This window comes from Hermetia illucens, chromosome 3, assembly GCF_905115235.1.
Source record: "Hermetia illucens chromosome 3, iHerIll2.2.curated.20191125, whole genome shotgun sequence".
Classification (NCBI taxonomy): Eukaryota; Metazoa; Arthropoda; class Insecta; order Diptera; family Stratiomyidae; genus Hermetia; species Hermetia illucens.
The window spans coordinates 133,226,109-133,242,297 of record NC_051851.1 but is presented as its reverse complement, the minus strand read 5'-3'; the positions used below and the strand labels follow the sequence as shown (position 1 = coordinate 133,242,297).

Genomic DNA, 16,189 nt, shown 5'->3' with positions numbered 1-16,189 from the left:
CTTGGCCGAACGAATGAAAAAATCCTGATGTGGGTGCGAGGGCAGTCAAACAATGTTGGTAATGGCGAAGTTAGCAGACTAGTGCACGAATGTTCTGGGTCCACAGTAGTGAGGCCAGAACCAAATTTTAGCATTCGGCCATCCACTGTCAAGTCTACTCTGAAGGATGAAATTGCAAGGATTCATGCAGTCGAATGAAGTAATTTGAACCCTTACTGACAGGTGAAAATCTGCAGGGCCGCTAGAGCGGCATTTCTGTTGTTTAGGATTTTAACGGGACATTGCTCTTTAAATTACCATATGTAAAGGGGTGGGGTGGTGGCTTCGGTTATATGGCTTCCCGCATTAAACTGAACTAAATTAATTAAACTACCCGATTACGTCATCTTCTTTACACTGCCTATTGAAATAGGACTCTTTCTTCCTTCCTTCCTTCCTTCCAATAACAAGAATACAATTCTTCATTGAGTTGTCCATGTAATGTGATCTTTTGCAAATTGAAAGCATCTTGCGTATCACTGGAAACATGGTAATCTTTGAAACTTTTGTTTTTTGACTTTAATTACTCCTATTGATACGAAATTTGCAGTGAGCAACATAGTTCCCCGTAGCCTATATAACGACGAAATCTATGAGCGATACCATGACCGTTAGGTTTTGGATAAAATCCGGCTGAATAGGTTACGGTGGGCGGGTCACTTAATCCGTGTGGATGAGGATGATCCAGCCCGGAAAGTATATAAGGGCAATATTTATTGTAGAAAAAGAAGACGAGGCAGAACCTGCCTAAGATGGAGCGATGGCGTAAGTCAGGACGCCAGACAGCTTTTCGGGATATCGAATTGGTGTACCTCGGCGCAAAACCGGGATGTCTGGTGTTCCAGGCCTAGATCGAATACCGGTTGTTCCGTTGATGATGATGATGAACATAGTTCCCCATTGAGTTTAAGGGGGGCCACGTGCAAGCAAAAGGGGGGTGTACAATTTTCTTTCACCGAATATAGTCATGTGGGGTATCAAATTAAAGGTCTCAATTACTACATTCCGTACATTTACATTGCATACCTAAAGCGTTCAGCTTACGGTTTCCCAACTTGTTTTAATTAACTTTGAAATTACAACTCTTCACATTAACGACCAACGACTTTAGGAATACTTACCGACTGTACTTTTGGGAAAACAAAGCGTTTAATTCAGTGTCCGTAATCAAGTAAAACAAAATTAGTAACCTGGAAAGCTACATTATATGTATGTGTGATATTATTAAATTAAATTCAATTGATATAGATTAAACTATAATATAAAGACCTTTTATTTATTTCTCAAGAGCATATACAAAATAAAGCTTTATTTAAATAGATTGTTTTTGGTTTTGCAATAATACATGAAGTACCACGTATGGCATATAGCATAAATGTCCTAGTTCACACTTGGACTCTTGTAGGTGATCGGCTCCGTTGTCAATTCAGACTTCTCCAATTGCGTATATTGTGGATCGTATACGCTCTTACCGCTGGCGTCCAAACCAAGGCTGTGCTGTAGTTGCCATTTCCGAGCTGCACGTAGTGATTTAGTACGGCGAATTGTTTTGGCTAGCATGAAGGCGCAGACGACACCAAGTAGCTGCAATTTAGTAAGTCACAAATATAAAATTCAACATCTTTTTTCATTAGTAACCGATATATGACTGAAAATGTGAAACTACCTGAACAAAAGCTACAGTTGTTGCTCCGGTAGCGATTAGGGTCGCACTCTGCGAGATGACGAAGACCATCCTGTTCAGGCATCCAGATGTGTAGTAGAATACGCATTCTTGTGAATCATCATTGAATCCAGCACAGCAAGAGTTTGGTACATATAGTTTGGAGGTATCATTTCCTTCTGGCACATTGAGTAATGTATCCCAGTCCTTTGGATCAAAAACGCCACAACATTGGAGCTGAAAATTAGGGAGGAGTAAATTAGAAATTGTAGGGATTCTTCAATTTAACCCATGAGTGCCACTTACCCCTTCTTGCATAAAATCAACGGCAGCATGAGCAGCTTCATCAGTCTCGTAGAAGTGCAAAGCTGATCCCATGGTACGAACCAACATATTGTAAATTTGGCCCTGCAGAGCGAAAGCAGCTATTGCGGCGGCAACTTCGAGAATGAACACCAGAAGAAGGAAAACTCCATACTGGAAAGATTATATTTATTATCTCATTTGTAAGCGATATTTGTTATGAATGAGAATGTTTTTGAACCTTGTGGACTACTTACGACATTTATTAACATAGTGCTTTCTCGTAGAGCCCCGAAGCATCCAAATGTGGCAACGATCATTAGGATACATCCGACGGCTACAAGGAGTGCGGGAGGTGATAGGAAATTTTCATATATAAATGTTTTGAAATCTCCGAAGATAGTTTGGATTGTTGTTCCAACCAGAATCAAAAGAATCGATGTAAGCTGTAAATATCAGAAAGAATTTAGTATAGTCAATAAGCCAATGAAATTCAAAAAACAGAAGGTTTGATGAATATTAAATTGTTCCATCAATTATTGTGCAGTGGGAAATTTGCGATAGGAGAGTATCGTGGAGTTCTCTTCGAAATACTGCACGGTTCTTAATAAATGGTGAGTTTGGTAATGTACGAGCTGTCGCAATTTCGGTGGATGCCGGATCTAACCCACTTAAAAGATAAAGGGTCTCTGGTGATAGTAATGGAAAAATCCGTCGAGAATTCTCATCAACATCGAGCACGTATACATCATTCTGGATTTCTGCATGGTTTGAACCAGACTGTGTGAGAGTCCCAAGCCATCTTCCCTTCTTCTTCACGTATTTCTGTTCGATGTTGCTATTATGGGGGATGGTAACATTAATAATATACGTGGAATGACCCGTCTCGCCATCTAACACCACGTCAGGCTTGTTGTATGGTATATGGCAATCAGTTAGAACTAGCCGATCCCAATACATGCTGTAAGCATGCATACAACATTAAGCCTGTTCGTGAATTACACCGGCGCCATAACAGCGCTCCTTTATTATGAGCTTTGAGCTCGGGTGGGGACCACACCACCCCCAGTGATACAAATGAATCGCCCCCTAGCACACAGCCGTTCAATAAATGCAAATGGACAGTACTTGTAGGAGTCCGTCTGGGTCATAGTTTGGATGTGGAGGTCACCAATGCTATGTACGACATCCGGCTCGTGATGATCTTTGCGGATGGCTTGAATTCGACATTTGTCTTATATAAATCATGGCTAAATATGTCTCTATTCGTAACAAACTTCTAAATTCTTAATGCCATCAGGTGTGTCAGTTTGCACTTAGCACATAGCTCATACTTCATTGAAAACCATGTCCTCTAGCATCAGTAGCCATGAAAGAAGGTTTAGTGATATACAGAATCAAAGAGGACTTATCAAATCCCCCTGGAAGATGCCTTTCGGCATATGGATAGGCTTTAAAGTGTTGGTACCCTCTAATGAATGCACTGATAAAGTGGTGTGCCACCCTTCATTGACTGTTACCAGCAAGGTTGTTGTTTAGGATCTGCGGGATCCTAAGTCCCCATCCACTTGATGGTGGACCGGACTAAATGAGGAGCAACTTACTCCCTCGTTTTTTAGTCCATGGATCCCTAGTTTGGAGCGTAGCACCCCAAGCATTAAAAATAGAAAAAATCAAAAAATTTGACTGACGGTTTCGTCCAGGGCAGAGGCAACTCATCAGACGCTGCCTCACCTCTGCCCTGGGAGCAGCGTGACCGAAAGTGCCAACAGGTGGAAAGACGCTCCTTTTTATCATCGCATTCGCGACCTTGTCGTGTTTTTGCGATGATAAAGGGGAGCGTCCTTCCACCTGTTGGCACTTTCGGTCACGCTGCTCCCAGGGCAGAGGTGAGGCAGCGTCTGATGAGTTGCCTCTGCCCTGGACGAAACCGTCAGTCAAATTTTTTGATTTTTTCTATTGTTACCAGCAACTTTATTAATTTGGGATCAATGCGATATGACTTTAGGATATCGATTAGCCAGGTGCGCGGGACCTTGGGGTAATCGTTATAGCAATTGAAGAGGTTTAGAAGAAGCAAAAAAAAAGAAAACTACATTTTTCTTGATATGCGAGTAAGAATTTTTATTTCCCATATTCCGATACTTCGAACCCCCCCCCCCCCTTTTTTTTTCTCTCAATAAGTTTTAGTCTGACCTTATGGACCGGCTTGCCTTATGATTCAATTGCTTACCTAATAACTAAAGAGATTTGTTTGTATCTAGTTGCTTGTCCTACAACTACCGAGTCGATAATTAGTTGCTCTTTGCAACCCCTTGACCCAATTCGGGAGCCCTTCCGATCTTCGGACAGAATGTGGTTGATTTCGAGGTGCGGGTTGACCCTTCCCTTCCCTAATAATGGACGTTATGAATTTGTGGAGGGTTGGTAACCAAGTAGTTGGTCTTGTGTTTGCAGGGTCCTGCACCGTGTGCTTCTTCTTCTATGCGCCAACCGACTGCGTATTCTGGCAATTTTATATACCAGAAATTGTGCACACTCAGACTTCCAGTTCTTCGTGTTTTTTATGGATTGTTGAAGCTTCTCCTCGGAAACATCCGCGAAATTCATGCCAGGCGTAGTGACATGGCAGGTGCTTTCAGCGGTGATCTACTCAGCATGCTGGGTGGGTAACCCCCTAAGTCAAGTCCAACCCAATATATTTTCGCTTCCATTACCGAAAACCGTACTGTCTGGACGTTCTGTAGGGATTTGTTAGAAGATCTGAAAAAAATTTACCAGTTTCTCGCTACGTTTTATTTTGAAAACGTCTGGAGTGACTTTCGCCATACCATTATAGCCGACTGCATACGACAGAAAGTTTCTGCTTTAGTGTGTCTAGCATTTCAACTACACGTGTCCAGCTGGGAATGTCATAGTTCCTGTAAACCATCTGCACTTTATTTTCCACTCGTCTGTTGGCATTGCCAGTGCCAATTTGAATCAGCCTACCATAGCCTTGCCTTAATGAGTTCCCCCGACGTTCCAGACGAATTTTTCATGGTGGATCTCTTTAGTCACAAGCTCAAGGAAGCTGAATAAATGCTAATGGTGACGAAGTGTTTGAGAAGGGTAATCCGGCAAAGACTCATAAGAAAACAGAGCCCTATCCGGAGGAGCTATTTTTAATGCATCTTGGAGCAAAATTTGTTGAGCTGTGCGAGTTTATCAAGGACAAACATAGTGTGTACCAAGCTATCAAACATCACAGGAGGAGGAAAGAGGTCACAAAGAAAAGCTGAAATCTGCTAACTGAACACAAGTCATAAGCGATTCAGGTGACCCTTAACCGTATTACCATTGACCTGTCACAAAACAAAAGCTTTCGGGGGAGGAGAAGATGGGAATTATCCGGGAAATTAGCAGGCCTTTAAGAAGAAGAAAGGCATATTACCAGTTCCAGTCCCATTGATTTAGAAAGGCACCACAAATGAATGTTGCTCGAAGGGGGAACAGGATAACCGGATAACTTTGCTCTCAATGCAAGGGGACGAAGTATAAAGGTGATTGCTTGTAGTTTTCATGCGAACGCTCTCGAAAGGTGAAGCAGGAAGACTATCGCAAAAGCCGAAATCAATTGGAGGGTTTTGCGTAGTTGGATGTAGTTCTGGCCACTGAAGGTGAATGAGCAAAAGGGAATGTTTAAGAAGTCCCGATCGGAGCCGTGGGAGGGCTCCTACAGAATTGTGATGGGACGATTCAGTCGACGATCAGATCATCCCCGCGGATGATCTTGGGAGGGGGAGAGTGACATCTTTCAGAGATCTAATATGATGGAAAGTTGCTCAATAGCCAGAGATGAGCTGCCAGAGATCTCTAGTAGAATAGGCGATAGCGAAGCTCTAGGCTTGGCCCCTGGTTTGGATCGAGAATGTAATTGGGGGGGGGGGGGGGGGGGTCCTTTGAATACTTCAATCTCTTAGGTGTCATTTAACAAAACTTCCATGTTTTTAATCAATCCGTGGGTCCGCAACAGAACCTGAAAAATCAAGCAATATGAGAATTCAAGTGAGCGTGAATCCATAAAACTCTGGACTCGAGTGCTGCGATTGAGAGGAAAGATCCAGGATGGAACGGAAGAATGCTGCATACCGGGTAATGTTGCATCCGCAAAGAACGCGAGTACGAGCAGAGACTTATCAATAACTTCGCGAGCGGAGAAACGATTTCACATACAGAAAAAGGAAGCCTGGGAGAGCGAACAGGTCTGTGAGCTCGAAAAGCTCAGCTTGCAACCGCACCAGGCGTGGAAATTTTACCAGCAACTCAACAGAATGAATCCTTATACACCTCGATACTCATCATGCTGAGACAAAGAGGGAAGTTTGATTTCCGACAGAATGGACATATTGGAGCGATGGGCTGAGTATTTTGATGAACTGCTCAACACCTAAAATATTGGCGAGTTGAAGGTCGCGCCTACTGAAGACGATAGAGAAATACAGTCACCACCAAGCATAGAAGAAACAGTGCGTACAATCCACCGGCTTAGAAAACATAAGTGGCCAGGATCGGTTGGAATTATAGTCAAATTGGTTAAATGTGCAGACGACCAATTACACCAAGCGGTTCATCAGTTGATGCTCAAGGTGTGGGACATCGAATCGATGCCTGATTACTGGCAACGAGGCACTATCTGTCCCACACTTAAAAAGGGAGATATCACGCAGTACAGCAATTATAGAGGTATCACGTTGCTGAATACCATCTATAAGACATTTTCCGCTACCTTGCTAGGTCGGATAGCCCCACATGTCTAGAACATCATTGGCCCATACCAAAGAGGCTTCACTAATCAGTAACAGATGAGATTTTCTGTTTGCGGCAACCGATGGACAACTGTTGGAATATGGACATCAGTTGCACCATCTTTTCATCGACTTTAAAGCTGCCTATGACATCATAGGCAGGACAAAACAATGCACGGCTATGAGAGAATTCGGTAAAATTAATAAGACTGACTAGGCTGACCCTGACTAATGTACGACGCCAGATAAAAGTAGCATTATCACTCTCGAGACCATTCAACATCAACAACGGTTTAAAACAAGGGGATGCCATATCACGCGTCCTCTTTAATCTTGCCCTGGAGAAAATGATTCGCGATGCAGATGAGAATGCAAGAGGTACGATCTTCTTCAAGTCCACCCAACTACTGGCCTACGCTGACGATATTGACATTATGGGAAAAACAACCCAAGGTGTACCTACTTTCATCCAGATCGAGCAGGCGGCGCATTTTGAGTAATTGATATTGATATTTAGATGATTAAAAAACTAAAACGAAATATTTCCATGCAACCTCCCATTCATATCAGCTCACTTTGTTGTGGTATTGACGAATTGATATGTTATGATGACTTCATGTACGTTTTAAGATGCATGCAATTCTTATAAAATGTATAAGTTTCACCATCTATAACTTTGTTAATAATAGGTAGATTTCATTCAAACTTCCCAAAGTTATGCCTTATGTTACCCCTTATAACACTGCCTTGTACCTTTGGCATGAACTTAAGGGGAGTTCCTGGCTAAATTTCTAAAATATACTATTATTAACTTTATTTGTGTAGATATCGGGACGGGATGTATTTTGAGGCCTAGATTTAGTTTAGATTCACCGCTGTGACTTTTTTCAGATTTGTCGGTTGGATAGGTTCTGAGAGCGGGACTTGTTACACTTTTTGGTGGTCATATTTTGAGCCTTCACTCGCCTACGTTTCACCAAAAATCAAATATGGGATTAGTTTCGGTACTAATTGCGCCCTTTCATTTCATATCCCACATGAACGCATTTTTTTCAAAAAAAATGTTGCATCCTCCTTTCGAATGTAAACTCGATACAAAATGTCGCCACTTATTGTATGAAAAGGAATCCACAGACCACACGTTCTCACCAAATTTCGTGATAATCAGTTTAGCCGTTTCCGAAGAAATCGGGTGTGACAGACCGACAAAGCAAGGATTGGTACTCCTGCCTACCTTGCAGCTATTGTCAACAGCTATTTACAAGAACAGAGGCTTTCGTATGGCATTGCTGACAGCAACCAACCAGCAGCCTGCAACCAAATACTTGGGAGTGATGATATACGGAAAGCTCACCTATAAGCAACACGTGCAGTATGCTTATGATAAAGCATCCACCGGAAGTGTGGCCCTGGCAAGAATGATGCCGAATGTGGGAAGGCCACGCCATGCTTTCAGGTTGCTTATAGCTAGGGTAGTAAGTTCGATCCTACCCTATGCAACTCCATTTTGGGGAAAGGCATTCCAGGTCAAATTTAACGTTAACAGAGTGAGTGCAGTCTACATCTCGGGAATGATGCTTATTAACATCTTGGGAGGTAAGACGACGATCATATACAATGCGAAGTCTATCTGTCCTTCATCGCAGACGAAGAACACCGAAAGGGAGAGATCTCTGAATAGATAGCAAGAGCGTTGGGAACGCTTAGTGGACACACAGGCTCATCCCTGCCATCAAAGAGTGGCTGGAGAGACGGCATGATGAGATTAATTGTAACCTTACCCAGTTTCTCAGGTTTAAACTAGATTGTTCAAACTGCAAAGGAGTCCCAGAGGAGTCAGAGCACATATTCTTCCACTGTCCAAGATTTGTGGAAGAAAGGAAGGATCTAGAGGAGACTCTAGGAGAGGTCCTGGTACCAGAAAATCTGGTGCCAAGAATCCTAGTATGTGAGGAAGACTGGGATACGATCAACTTCATGGTCGCTTCTATCCAGAGCAAACTGAGATTAGAAAAGCGCGGCTACGTACGCTATGTAGAGGCGAAGGGTGACCGAGCTAAAATGAGCTGACTCCGCCCCGTGATGTACAACAACATTAAAAATTTATTTCGAATGGTTTAGGATGCATTAAATTCGCACGAAATTGACAAGTTTGAACTGCTGACAGCCGGATTTCCATGACGGATTGGAATGCGTAAGTGCGATACTGTCCTCTATGCCGGTGCAGAACTACTCCTAGGATGGATTTAAGGGGGGTTTTTCAGTTAATATTTGAAAGATGGCAATATACTGTTAGTAAGTTTATTTGAGCAAATATCTGAGTGGGACATATTTTGAAGCCTAGATTTCGTATAAGTGTTTACAAAAAACCTTAAAAAGGGCTGGAGAGAGGTAGATTTTTCATAAAGGGGACTTCAATATTTCATGCGAATGTTAATTATTATCGCTAATTGTGACGTCAGCATCTTATTTACATGGTGTAAGCTGCAGTACATTTATGTGAAATTGATAAGTTTGAATTGCTACAACTTTGATAGTTATAACCGGATTTCCATGAAACTTGGCAGTATTATGCGCGATTTTGTCCTCTACGCTGCTGCGTAAGTTGGTATTATACTATTAGTAAGTTTATTTGAGCAGATATCGGAATGGGAGGCTTAGAGCGCAATACCCTGATTTTTATAGATTTTTGGGTTGGGTCGTTTCCGAAAATGAGTTCTGCCTTACTTTAAGTGTGCTCATTTTGCCTCCTTATTCACGCATTTTCAAACCTGCGTTAAAACTAATATCAGTTTCGAAAAGTACGAATCGAGACCTTACATTTGATACTCCACATTACTACATTGGTTGAAAAAAATGTTACACGCCCCTTTTGCATGTATTGGGAGTCTCCACGCAAATTTATGTAACTAACTATATGCGTGGGATTTATATTTCGCGGCGATCCACGAAGTTTCGGATCGGTTAGCCGTTTTGGAAAAAAGTGCCTGTGATAGACAAACAGACATACAGTGAACCGATTTTATAATACCTTAAAAATATTGCACGTCTATACTGATTAAATGCACCGCGGACATTGTGCGCCTAAAGCATAATATCAGACGAAGCAGGATGCGTAATAGCAGGCATGGTCCCTATCGAGTCCGAGCGAATCCTACACCTATCGTCGGCAGTTGCTATGCTCTGAAGCAATACTGGAGTGGCAGAAGAGAGAGAACGATTCTCTTGAAGGACGCGAGACTTATAGAGTTTTCCCAGATGTCGCAAAGTGGATTAATCGACGCCATGGAGAGGTTAGCTATGACCTAACTCAATGCCTAAGTGGGCGGGCAGGCTACAGTGCATATCTTTACCACTTTGGGCGGGACTAGTCCCCATATTGCCGGCATGTGATCTGATTCAGGTGGATATAGAACACGTTGTTGCTAACTGTCCGAGATTCCCTGCATAAAGTGCGAAAATGGAAATTGCCGCCGTAGTGCAGTTGACATCCGAGAATGTCATGGACCACATACTAGCCTCTGAAACATCTTGAAGGGTGGTAGAAAAACTGATCAAGGCGATCCACAATACGCTAAGGTAAGAAGAACCTCGGAGTAAGATGATGAGTCTCCCCCTCGGGCACCACCTTGTCGTGGTGGGGCAGCTTGTGGTAGTTTACTACTATACTAAGAGTGTCCAAAAACACATGAAGATGGAAACAAAGGATTGTAACTCTCCAAGTGGTAAGAAGTCACAGACTTCGAATCCACCCGCGACTTTGAGAAATCAGGTCGTGGCCGAGGCACGGATTTTGGAGGCCTCACCTAATTCATGTTCCCCCATGAAGAAATCTGTGGAATATAGGCTCTCCCCTTCAGTGGAAAACCTACACCCGGTGTCTACGATGCGGTCAGCCAAAAAGGATAGTACAGCAACTCCCTTAATGAGAGCAAGTGGAAATCTGACTACTGGCGGTCGGTCAGTGACACTGTTATCTAACTCTTCCAAAATACGGGGGAGGAACTACAGGCTTGCTTGTCAGAAACTTCTCCTCCGCCTGTACCTGTATGGCTACAAACATAGGAGTTAATCAAATCAGCATGCCAAAGCTTCTTCCTATCTACTGGTGGCAAAGCTGGCAAAGTTGCAGGACTGTCCTTATATATTTCTGTTTCAAGAGCCATGGGTTCATTTTAACAGAATCTGTGGCATTGGATCAGTCAATGGGATCAGGATCTTCTTCGATGAAAGATCCTCGAGAACGAGGGCCTGCGTTCTGATATTAAAATTTTTAGAGGCAACCATGTTGAGACAATTCTGTCCACAGGACCTTGTTGCGGTCAACTTACAATACCAGGTTAATGGTAAGAGGAGAAACGTTATAGTTGCCTCTGCCTACTTACCCTATGATTCTTTGTGCCCTCCGTCGACGCAAGAACTAAGGGATCTGGTAGTGTATGCAGAATCGATCGGCCTTGAACTTTTAATAGGTTGTAATGCGAACGCTCAGCATATTTGTCGGGGCAGTAGCAAATCCTATCCTAGAGGAGAGAAGCTTTCAGCTGGTCTGATGACCGCGAACGTAGGGTGCGCCCTTACGTTCTTGGGGCCAAGAAGAAGTGAAGTAGTTGACCTAACAATCTGCACTTCAAAGTTGTTAGAGTTGATTAGAAACTGGCGAGTACTAGATGAAGTCCCACTCTCAGATCACCGTTACTTAGAATTTAGTCTAACTATTACACACGAACAACAAAGACGACTTTGAAGAGGCTTGTCCTATTTCCCGAGGCCAAAGTGGTAAAACGGTTCCATGGTGGAACCGAGAACTGCAGAGACACAGGAAATCAACCAGACGACTTCTAAATCGTGCTAGCAAAAGCAATAGAGATGAAGACTGGCTAAACTTCCGGAGCTCATAGCGTGAATATAAGAGGTTCGTAAAACGTTCGAAACGAGACTCTTTTAGAGCGTACTGTGAGGAACTGGAAGGCGAAAGGGACACTTCCAGGTTGTGCAGAGTCCTGAATAAGGATGAGTCGGCCAAGTTGAACTCTCTTAGAAAACCGGATGGTACTTTCACGAACTCCATAGTTGAGTCTATACAGACTCTCTTGGAAGTACACCACCCAGGAGAACAGGTCTCAGTGTTAGGAAGAGAATTGGCGGTTTCTGCAAACCCTTCAACACGAAGGTGTTGCAAGGGGAATTGGGACACTGGGGGAGCGGTTGTTATCAATGAACAAGCGAGAGCTGCTATACTATCATTTGAACACTTCAAAGCATCTGGTATGGATGGCATCTACCCAGCGATGCTAAAGGAGGGTGTAGAGCACTTAGAGAAACTTCTAAGAAATATTTTTCGAGGATGTCTTGCTCTGGGCTACGTGTCTTCCTCTTAGCAGAAGGTAAAGGCAGTCTTCACACCAAAGCCTGGGAAGGATGACTATTATAATCCAAAGAACTTCAGACAAACGAGCCTAACATCATTTTCGCTGAAATGTCTGGAGAGACTGGTTGAGCGTCACATTCGCGAGAAGGTGCTAAAGTCGCACCTCCTAAATAAAAACCAACATGCTTACCAACATGGAAAGTCGTGTGAGTCTGCTCTTCATTCTTTGGTTTCAAAGATAGAGGATGCAACTCTGAAGGGTGAGTACGCGATGGGGTGTTCGTGGACATTGAAGGGGCTTTTGACTGTGCGCCCTTCCAAAAGTTCTGTGATGCCGCCTGAGAGCATGGTGTTGATGAAACTCGAATAAAGTGTATCTACGCTATGCTAACGCAGAGATTGTTGTGTGCTGAAGTGGGTGTTGATCACTATTTAACAACGGAAGCAACGAAAGGTTGCCTTCAAGGAGGGGCGCTATCGCCACTTCTGTGGAGTATGCTGATCAACTCACTACTATGTGAACTGCAAAATCTGCCAATACACGTTCAAGCTTATGCGGGTGACCTGGCTGTACTGGCTGTTAGTCGAGATCTCGGAATGGTGTGTAGAAATACACAACGCGTCGTTGATTTGACTAACAGTTGGTGTCTCACGCATGGACTTTCAGTAAATCCAAAGAAAACCACAATGGTATTATTTACAAAAAGGAGGAAACTGAATGGGCTTTGACTTCCAGAGATGAAGGGTACAACCCTTCAGCTCTCCGAAGAAGTGAAATATCTGAGAGTTATTCTAGACAAGAAGCTTTTTTGGAACAAACATGTAGAGGTAAAGATGAAACGAGTTCTCACAGCTTATGGGCTGTGTAGGTGGACCTTTGTCTCGACATGGGGACTTAGGCCTCAGGTACTGATGTGGATATATGTTGCTATCATTAGGCCGATGTTGGCTTATGCATCCATAGTGTGGTGGGTTAAGGTGAAACAGAAGAGTTTTCGCTGTAAACTAGCCACACTCCAGAGAACTGTGTATCTGGGTATCACCGGTGCTATGAGCACCACATCCGGCGCAGTTCTGAATGCATTACTCAATTTGTAGCCCTTGGATTTGTTTATTCAAAGCTACTGCACTGAGAGCGGCTCATAGACTAATTCGATTAGATGTATGGGAAAACAATGGACGTGGGGGTACAAAGGATTGGAAGACGCATTGGGTGAACTGAATCTAGTTTTCCCGATGCCTTCTAATTCTCACATCCCCATACATAGATATGATGATATCTTGAAACGGAGAGAAAGCTGGGACGAACCGGAAGAATGCATGTCAGGATATACTGACGTCTTCTACACCGATGGCTCAAAGACAGAAAATGGTTCTGGAGCAGGAGTCTACCTTTCGAATAAAAACAAGAAGTGGGCTTTTCCTTTGAGACAATATACAACGGTCTTTCAGGCTGAAGTGTATGCGATCCTAAAGGCTGCACCCTGGATGATTGACGAGCGGTTGAAGGACAGACGCAGCGATAGTCAAGCTGCATTGAGAGCGTTGAGTAGTACTTTGATCACTTCAAAAATTGTTCAGGAATGTAGAAATTGTGGATTGTGGAATGTGGATTTACTCTGGGTACCTGGTCATTGTGGTATAGAGGAAAATTAAATCTCGGATGCCTTACCAAAGAGGCTACAACTTTTCCCATGCCCGGATCGGAACCAGCAATTGGGGTGTCAGTAGTATTGGTTGATGCTGCTATCAAAAACTGGGAACAAGCTTTCCATAATGACAGGTGGCGAAGCCTTTATGCTGCTAGGCAGACCAAACTCTTCCTGTGAGAACCAAACAAACATACTGCAAAGTTTATCCTGTCGAAAAGCAGGAGGACTTGCAGAAGTATTGTGGGCATTCTGACTGGTCATAATTCACTAGCTGGGCATATGTTCAGAATAGGAATTATCTAAGATGATACGTGTCCATCCTGTAATGAGGAAGCGGAATCCACGGAACATTTTCTATGTGAGTGCCTCGCTTACGGACGCATCTGACATTAGATTTTTGGTGCTGATATGCTCCAACTGCCGCGGATAGCATCACATCCAGTAACGGAAACCCTGCGATACATAAACGAATCCGGGATATTCAGTTAGACGGGGGAATCGAATACAATGGACCACTATGGTCTGAGTGCTCAAAGGCTTTGCCTCTCCCCCACCTCAAACACACACATAAGATCATATATACCAATACGAGGCGTAGACAGACAGGCATTGAATCGATTTCAGTAAGGCTTTGTTTCACACAAAATCTTTGAAATGTGCTCAATGAAAAGTTTTATGGATGCCTTGACCTCAAATCAGAGGCGTAGTCATAAAATACCAGTTGAAACGTATGCTTCGGGTGTAATAATAGTAATAAGACAGCTTCATGTCACATATCCTTATCTGATTATAATTTTAAGTTACTGCCAAACAAATATAGGCGTAAACATAAGTGAAACAATCGAACCACTGAGTAATGCCATATTCCTTACGTGTACAATAAGACCTTCTACCAATTTAGCTCTGAACAAATAAATAAATAAGGAGATAACAGCCGAACAAAATGGAGCTATCAAGCAGCTGTGGTAATTTTAGAAGACACTGAATTTTGTTGTGTAATATCTGAGGTACGGCTGGGTGCGACAATAGTTTATAATCATCATCCTGTAGTTTGGAGCAGTCATTAGAAGTTTCGCATAACCATAAAAGATTATTGTTTTCATTTTTTTGCCATAAATTTTCCTTGGTATAAAGGTTGAATTTTCCACAACGCATTTGATATTGGTTTGCACTTATTCACCAATTACTCAGAGTGCTCGTTGCCTATGACTTATCGGTTGCAGATGATATATGAGCAATATCGATAAAGCTCGAAGTTTGGTGATTTATAATATAAGAAGTTATTTTCCACAAAAGAATGAGGAAACACATCATAGGGGCGTAGATTGGATTCGTACCGCTTTTACATATATTTTTTCTCCGTGTAACTGCTACTCAGGACCATATAAATAAGAGTTAAATTTTATAGGCTTAATAGGCGGATCTCCAGAATAAAAGTTAGAAGATGATTATTCGCTCATAAAGTACATTAGAAATGAGGTCATCCAGAAGCGGATTGAGATCAGGCTTTACCACTTAGTTCATAGGCAGCTCCCCAACATTTGTCCTCAAATAGGCAAAGGGACTTACCAGGAACATGAAGTTGATGATGATCAACATATACTTCACACACTTCATCCCAGCATTTAAATTGTAGGGATTATCGGCCGCCATTTCCGTATTTTTCCTTATATAATTCACTGCACTTTCTCTGAAACACCGCCACACTCTATTTCCAACCAGCACTTGGTTTCACGTAAACTAGTAGCGAAATCTTGGGACTAGCCTAGAGTTGCACACAATTAATCGATATATCGTAAAACGACGGAAAGAGAAATAAAGTTAACTTTATTCGTCCGTGAATTTCACTCTCGCGTTTGTTGTCCGTGTGAATAAAAAATATATGACTGTAATGAAAAATCGTTCAGGTGAATTCTATGCGTATATTATTTTCCGTTTTCGTTATAGACTTTCTTATCTTATCATCGTTGTCGGCTTTGACGTTTTATCTTTATATTTTCAAAGCCGAGCAGTTTTGTTTTGTGGCGAGCTTCGCTATTTCGATCGAAAACGACTGCTTTGTTTCTTCTCATTGCGAAATGTATTGGCATCGGGAAGGGGGCCTCTGCGTTGCGGACTCAGTTTGATAACGATAAGGTGATAAGAGCCATTTACTCGCGATAGTTACATGCTTATCTAAGCAACGGAGAATGCCTTTGGCAAAAAGCAGGTGGGGCTTATCAGTTTTTAATACAGTGACAGGGCAATGGGTATGTGTATGGCCGTTTCAAGTACCAAATTGTTAATGCAATGCAACCACGTACTGCAAAATGTGCAAGTCGAGTTAAATTTCAACAGATTCAGTCAGTGAAATTTACTTGCATTCTAGACAGTT

At 42.6% G+C, this 16,189-nt stretch overlaps 1 protein-coding gene across 1 annotated transcript; it reads right to left on the bottom strand.

The window, feature by feature from the left end:
- Window positions 1-1,294: 1,294 nt before the first annotated feature.
- Window positions 1,295-15,844, bottom strand: LOC119652306 (CD63 antigen). The gene is made up of 5 exons (XM_038056316.1): window positions 15,385-15,844; window positions 2,263-2,451; window positions 2,009-2,179; window positions 1,706-1,939; window positions 1,295-1,623 (listed from the first exon to the last, which is right to left on the bottom strand). Exons 1-5 carry the CDS (start codon window positions 15,466-15,468, stop codon window positions 1,420-1,422), a joined length of 882 nt encoding a protein of 293 aa, XP_037912244.1. The 5' UTR covers window positions 15,469-15,844; the 3' UTR covers window positions 1,295-1,419.
- Window positions 15,845-16,189: the final 345 nt, after the last annotated feature.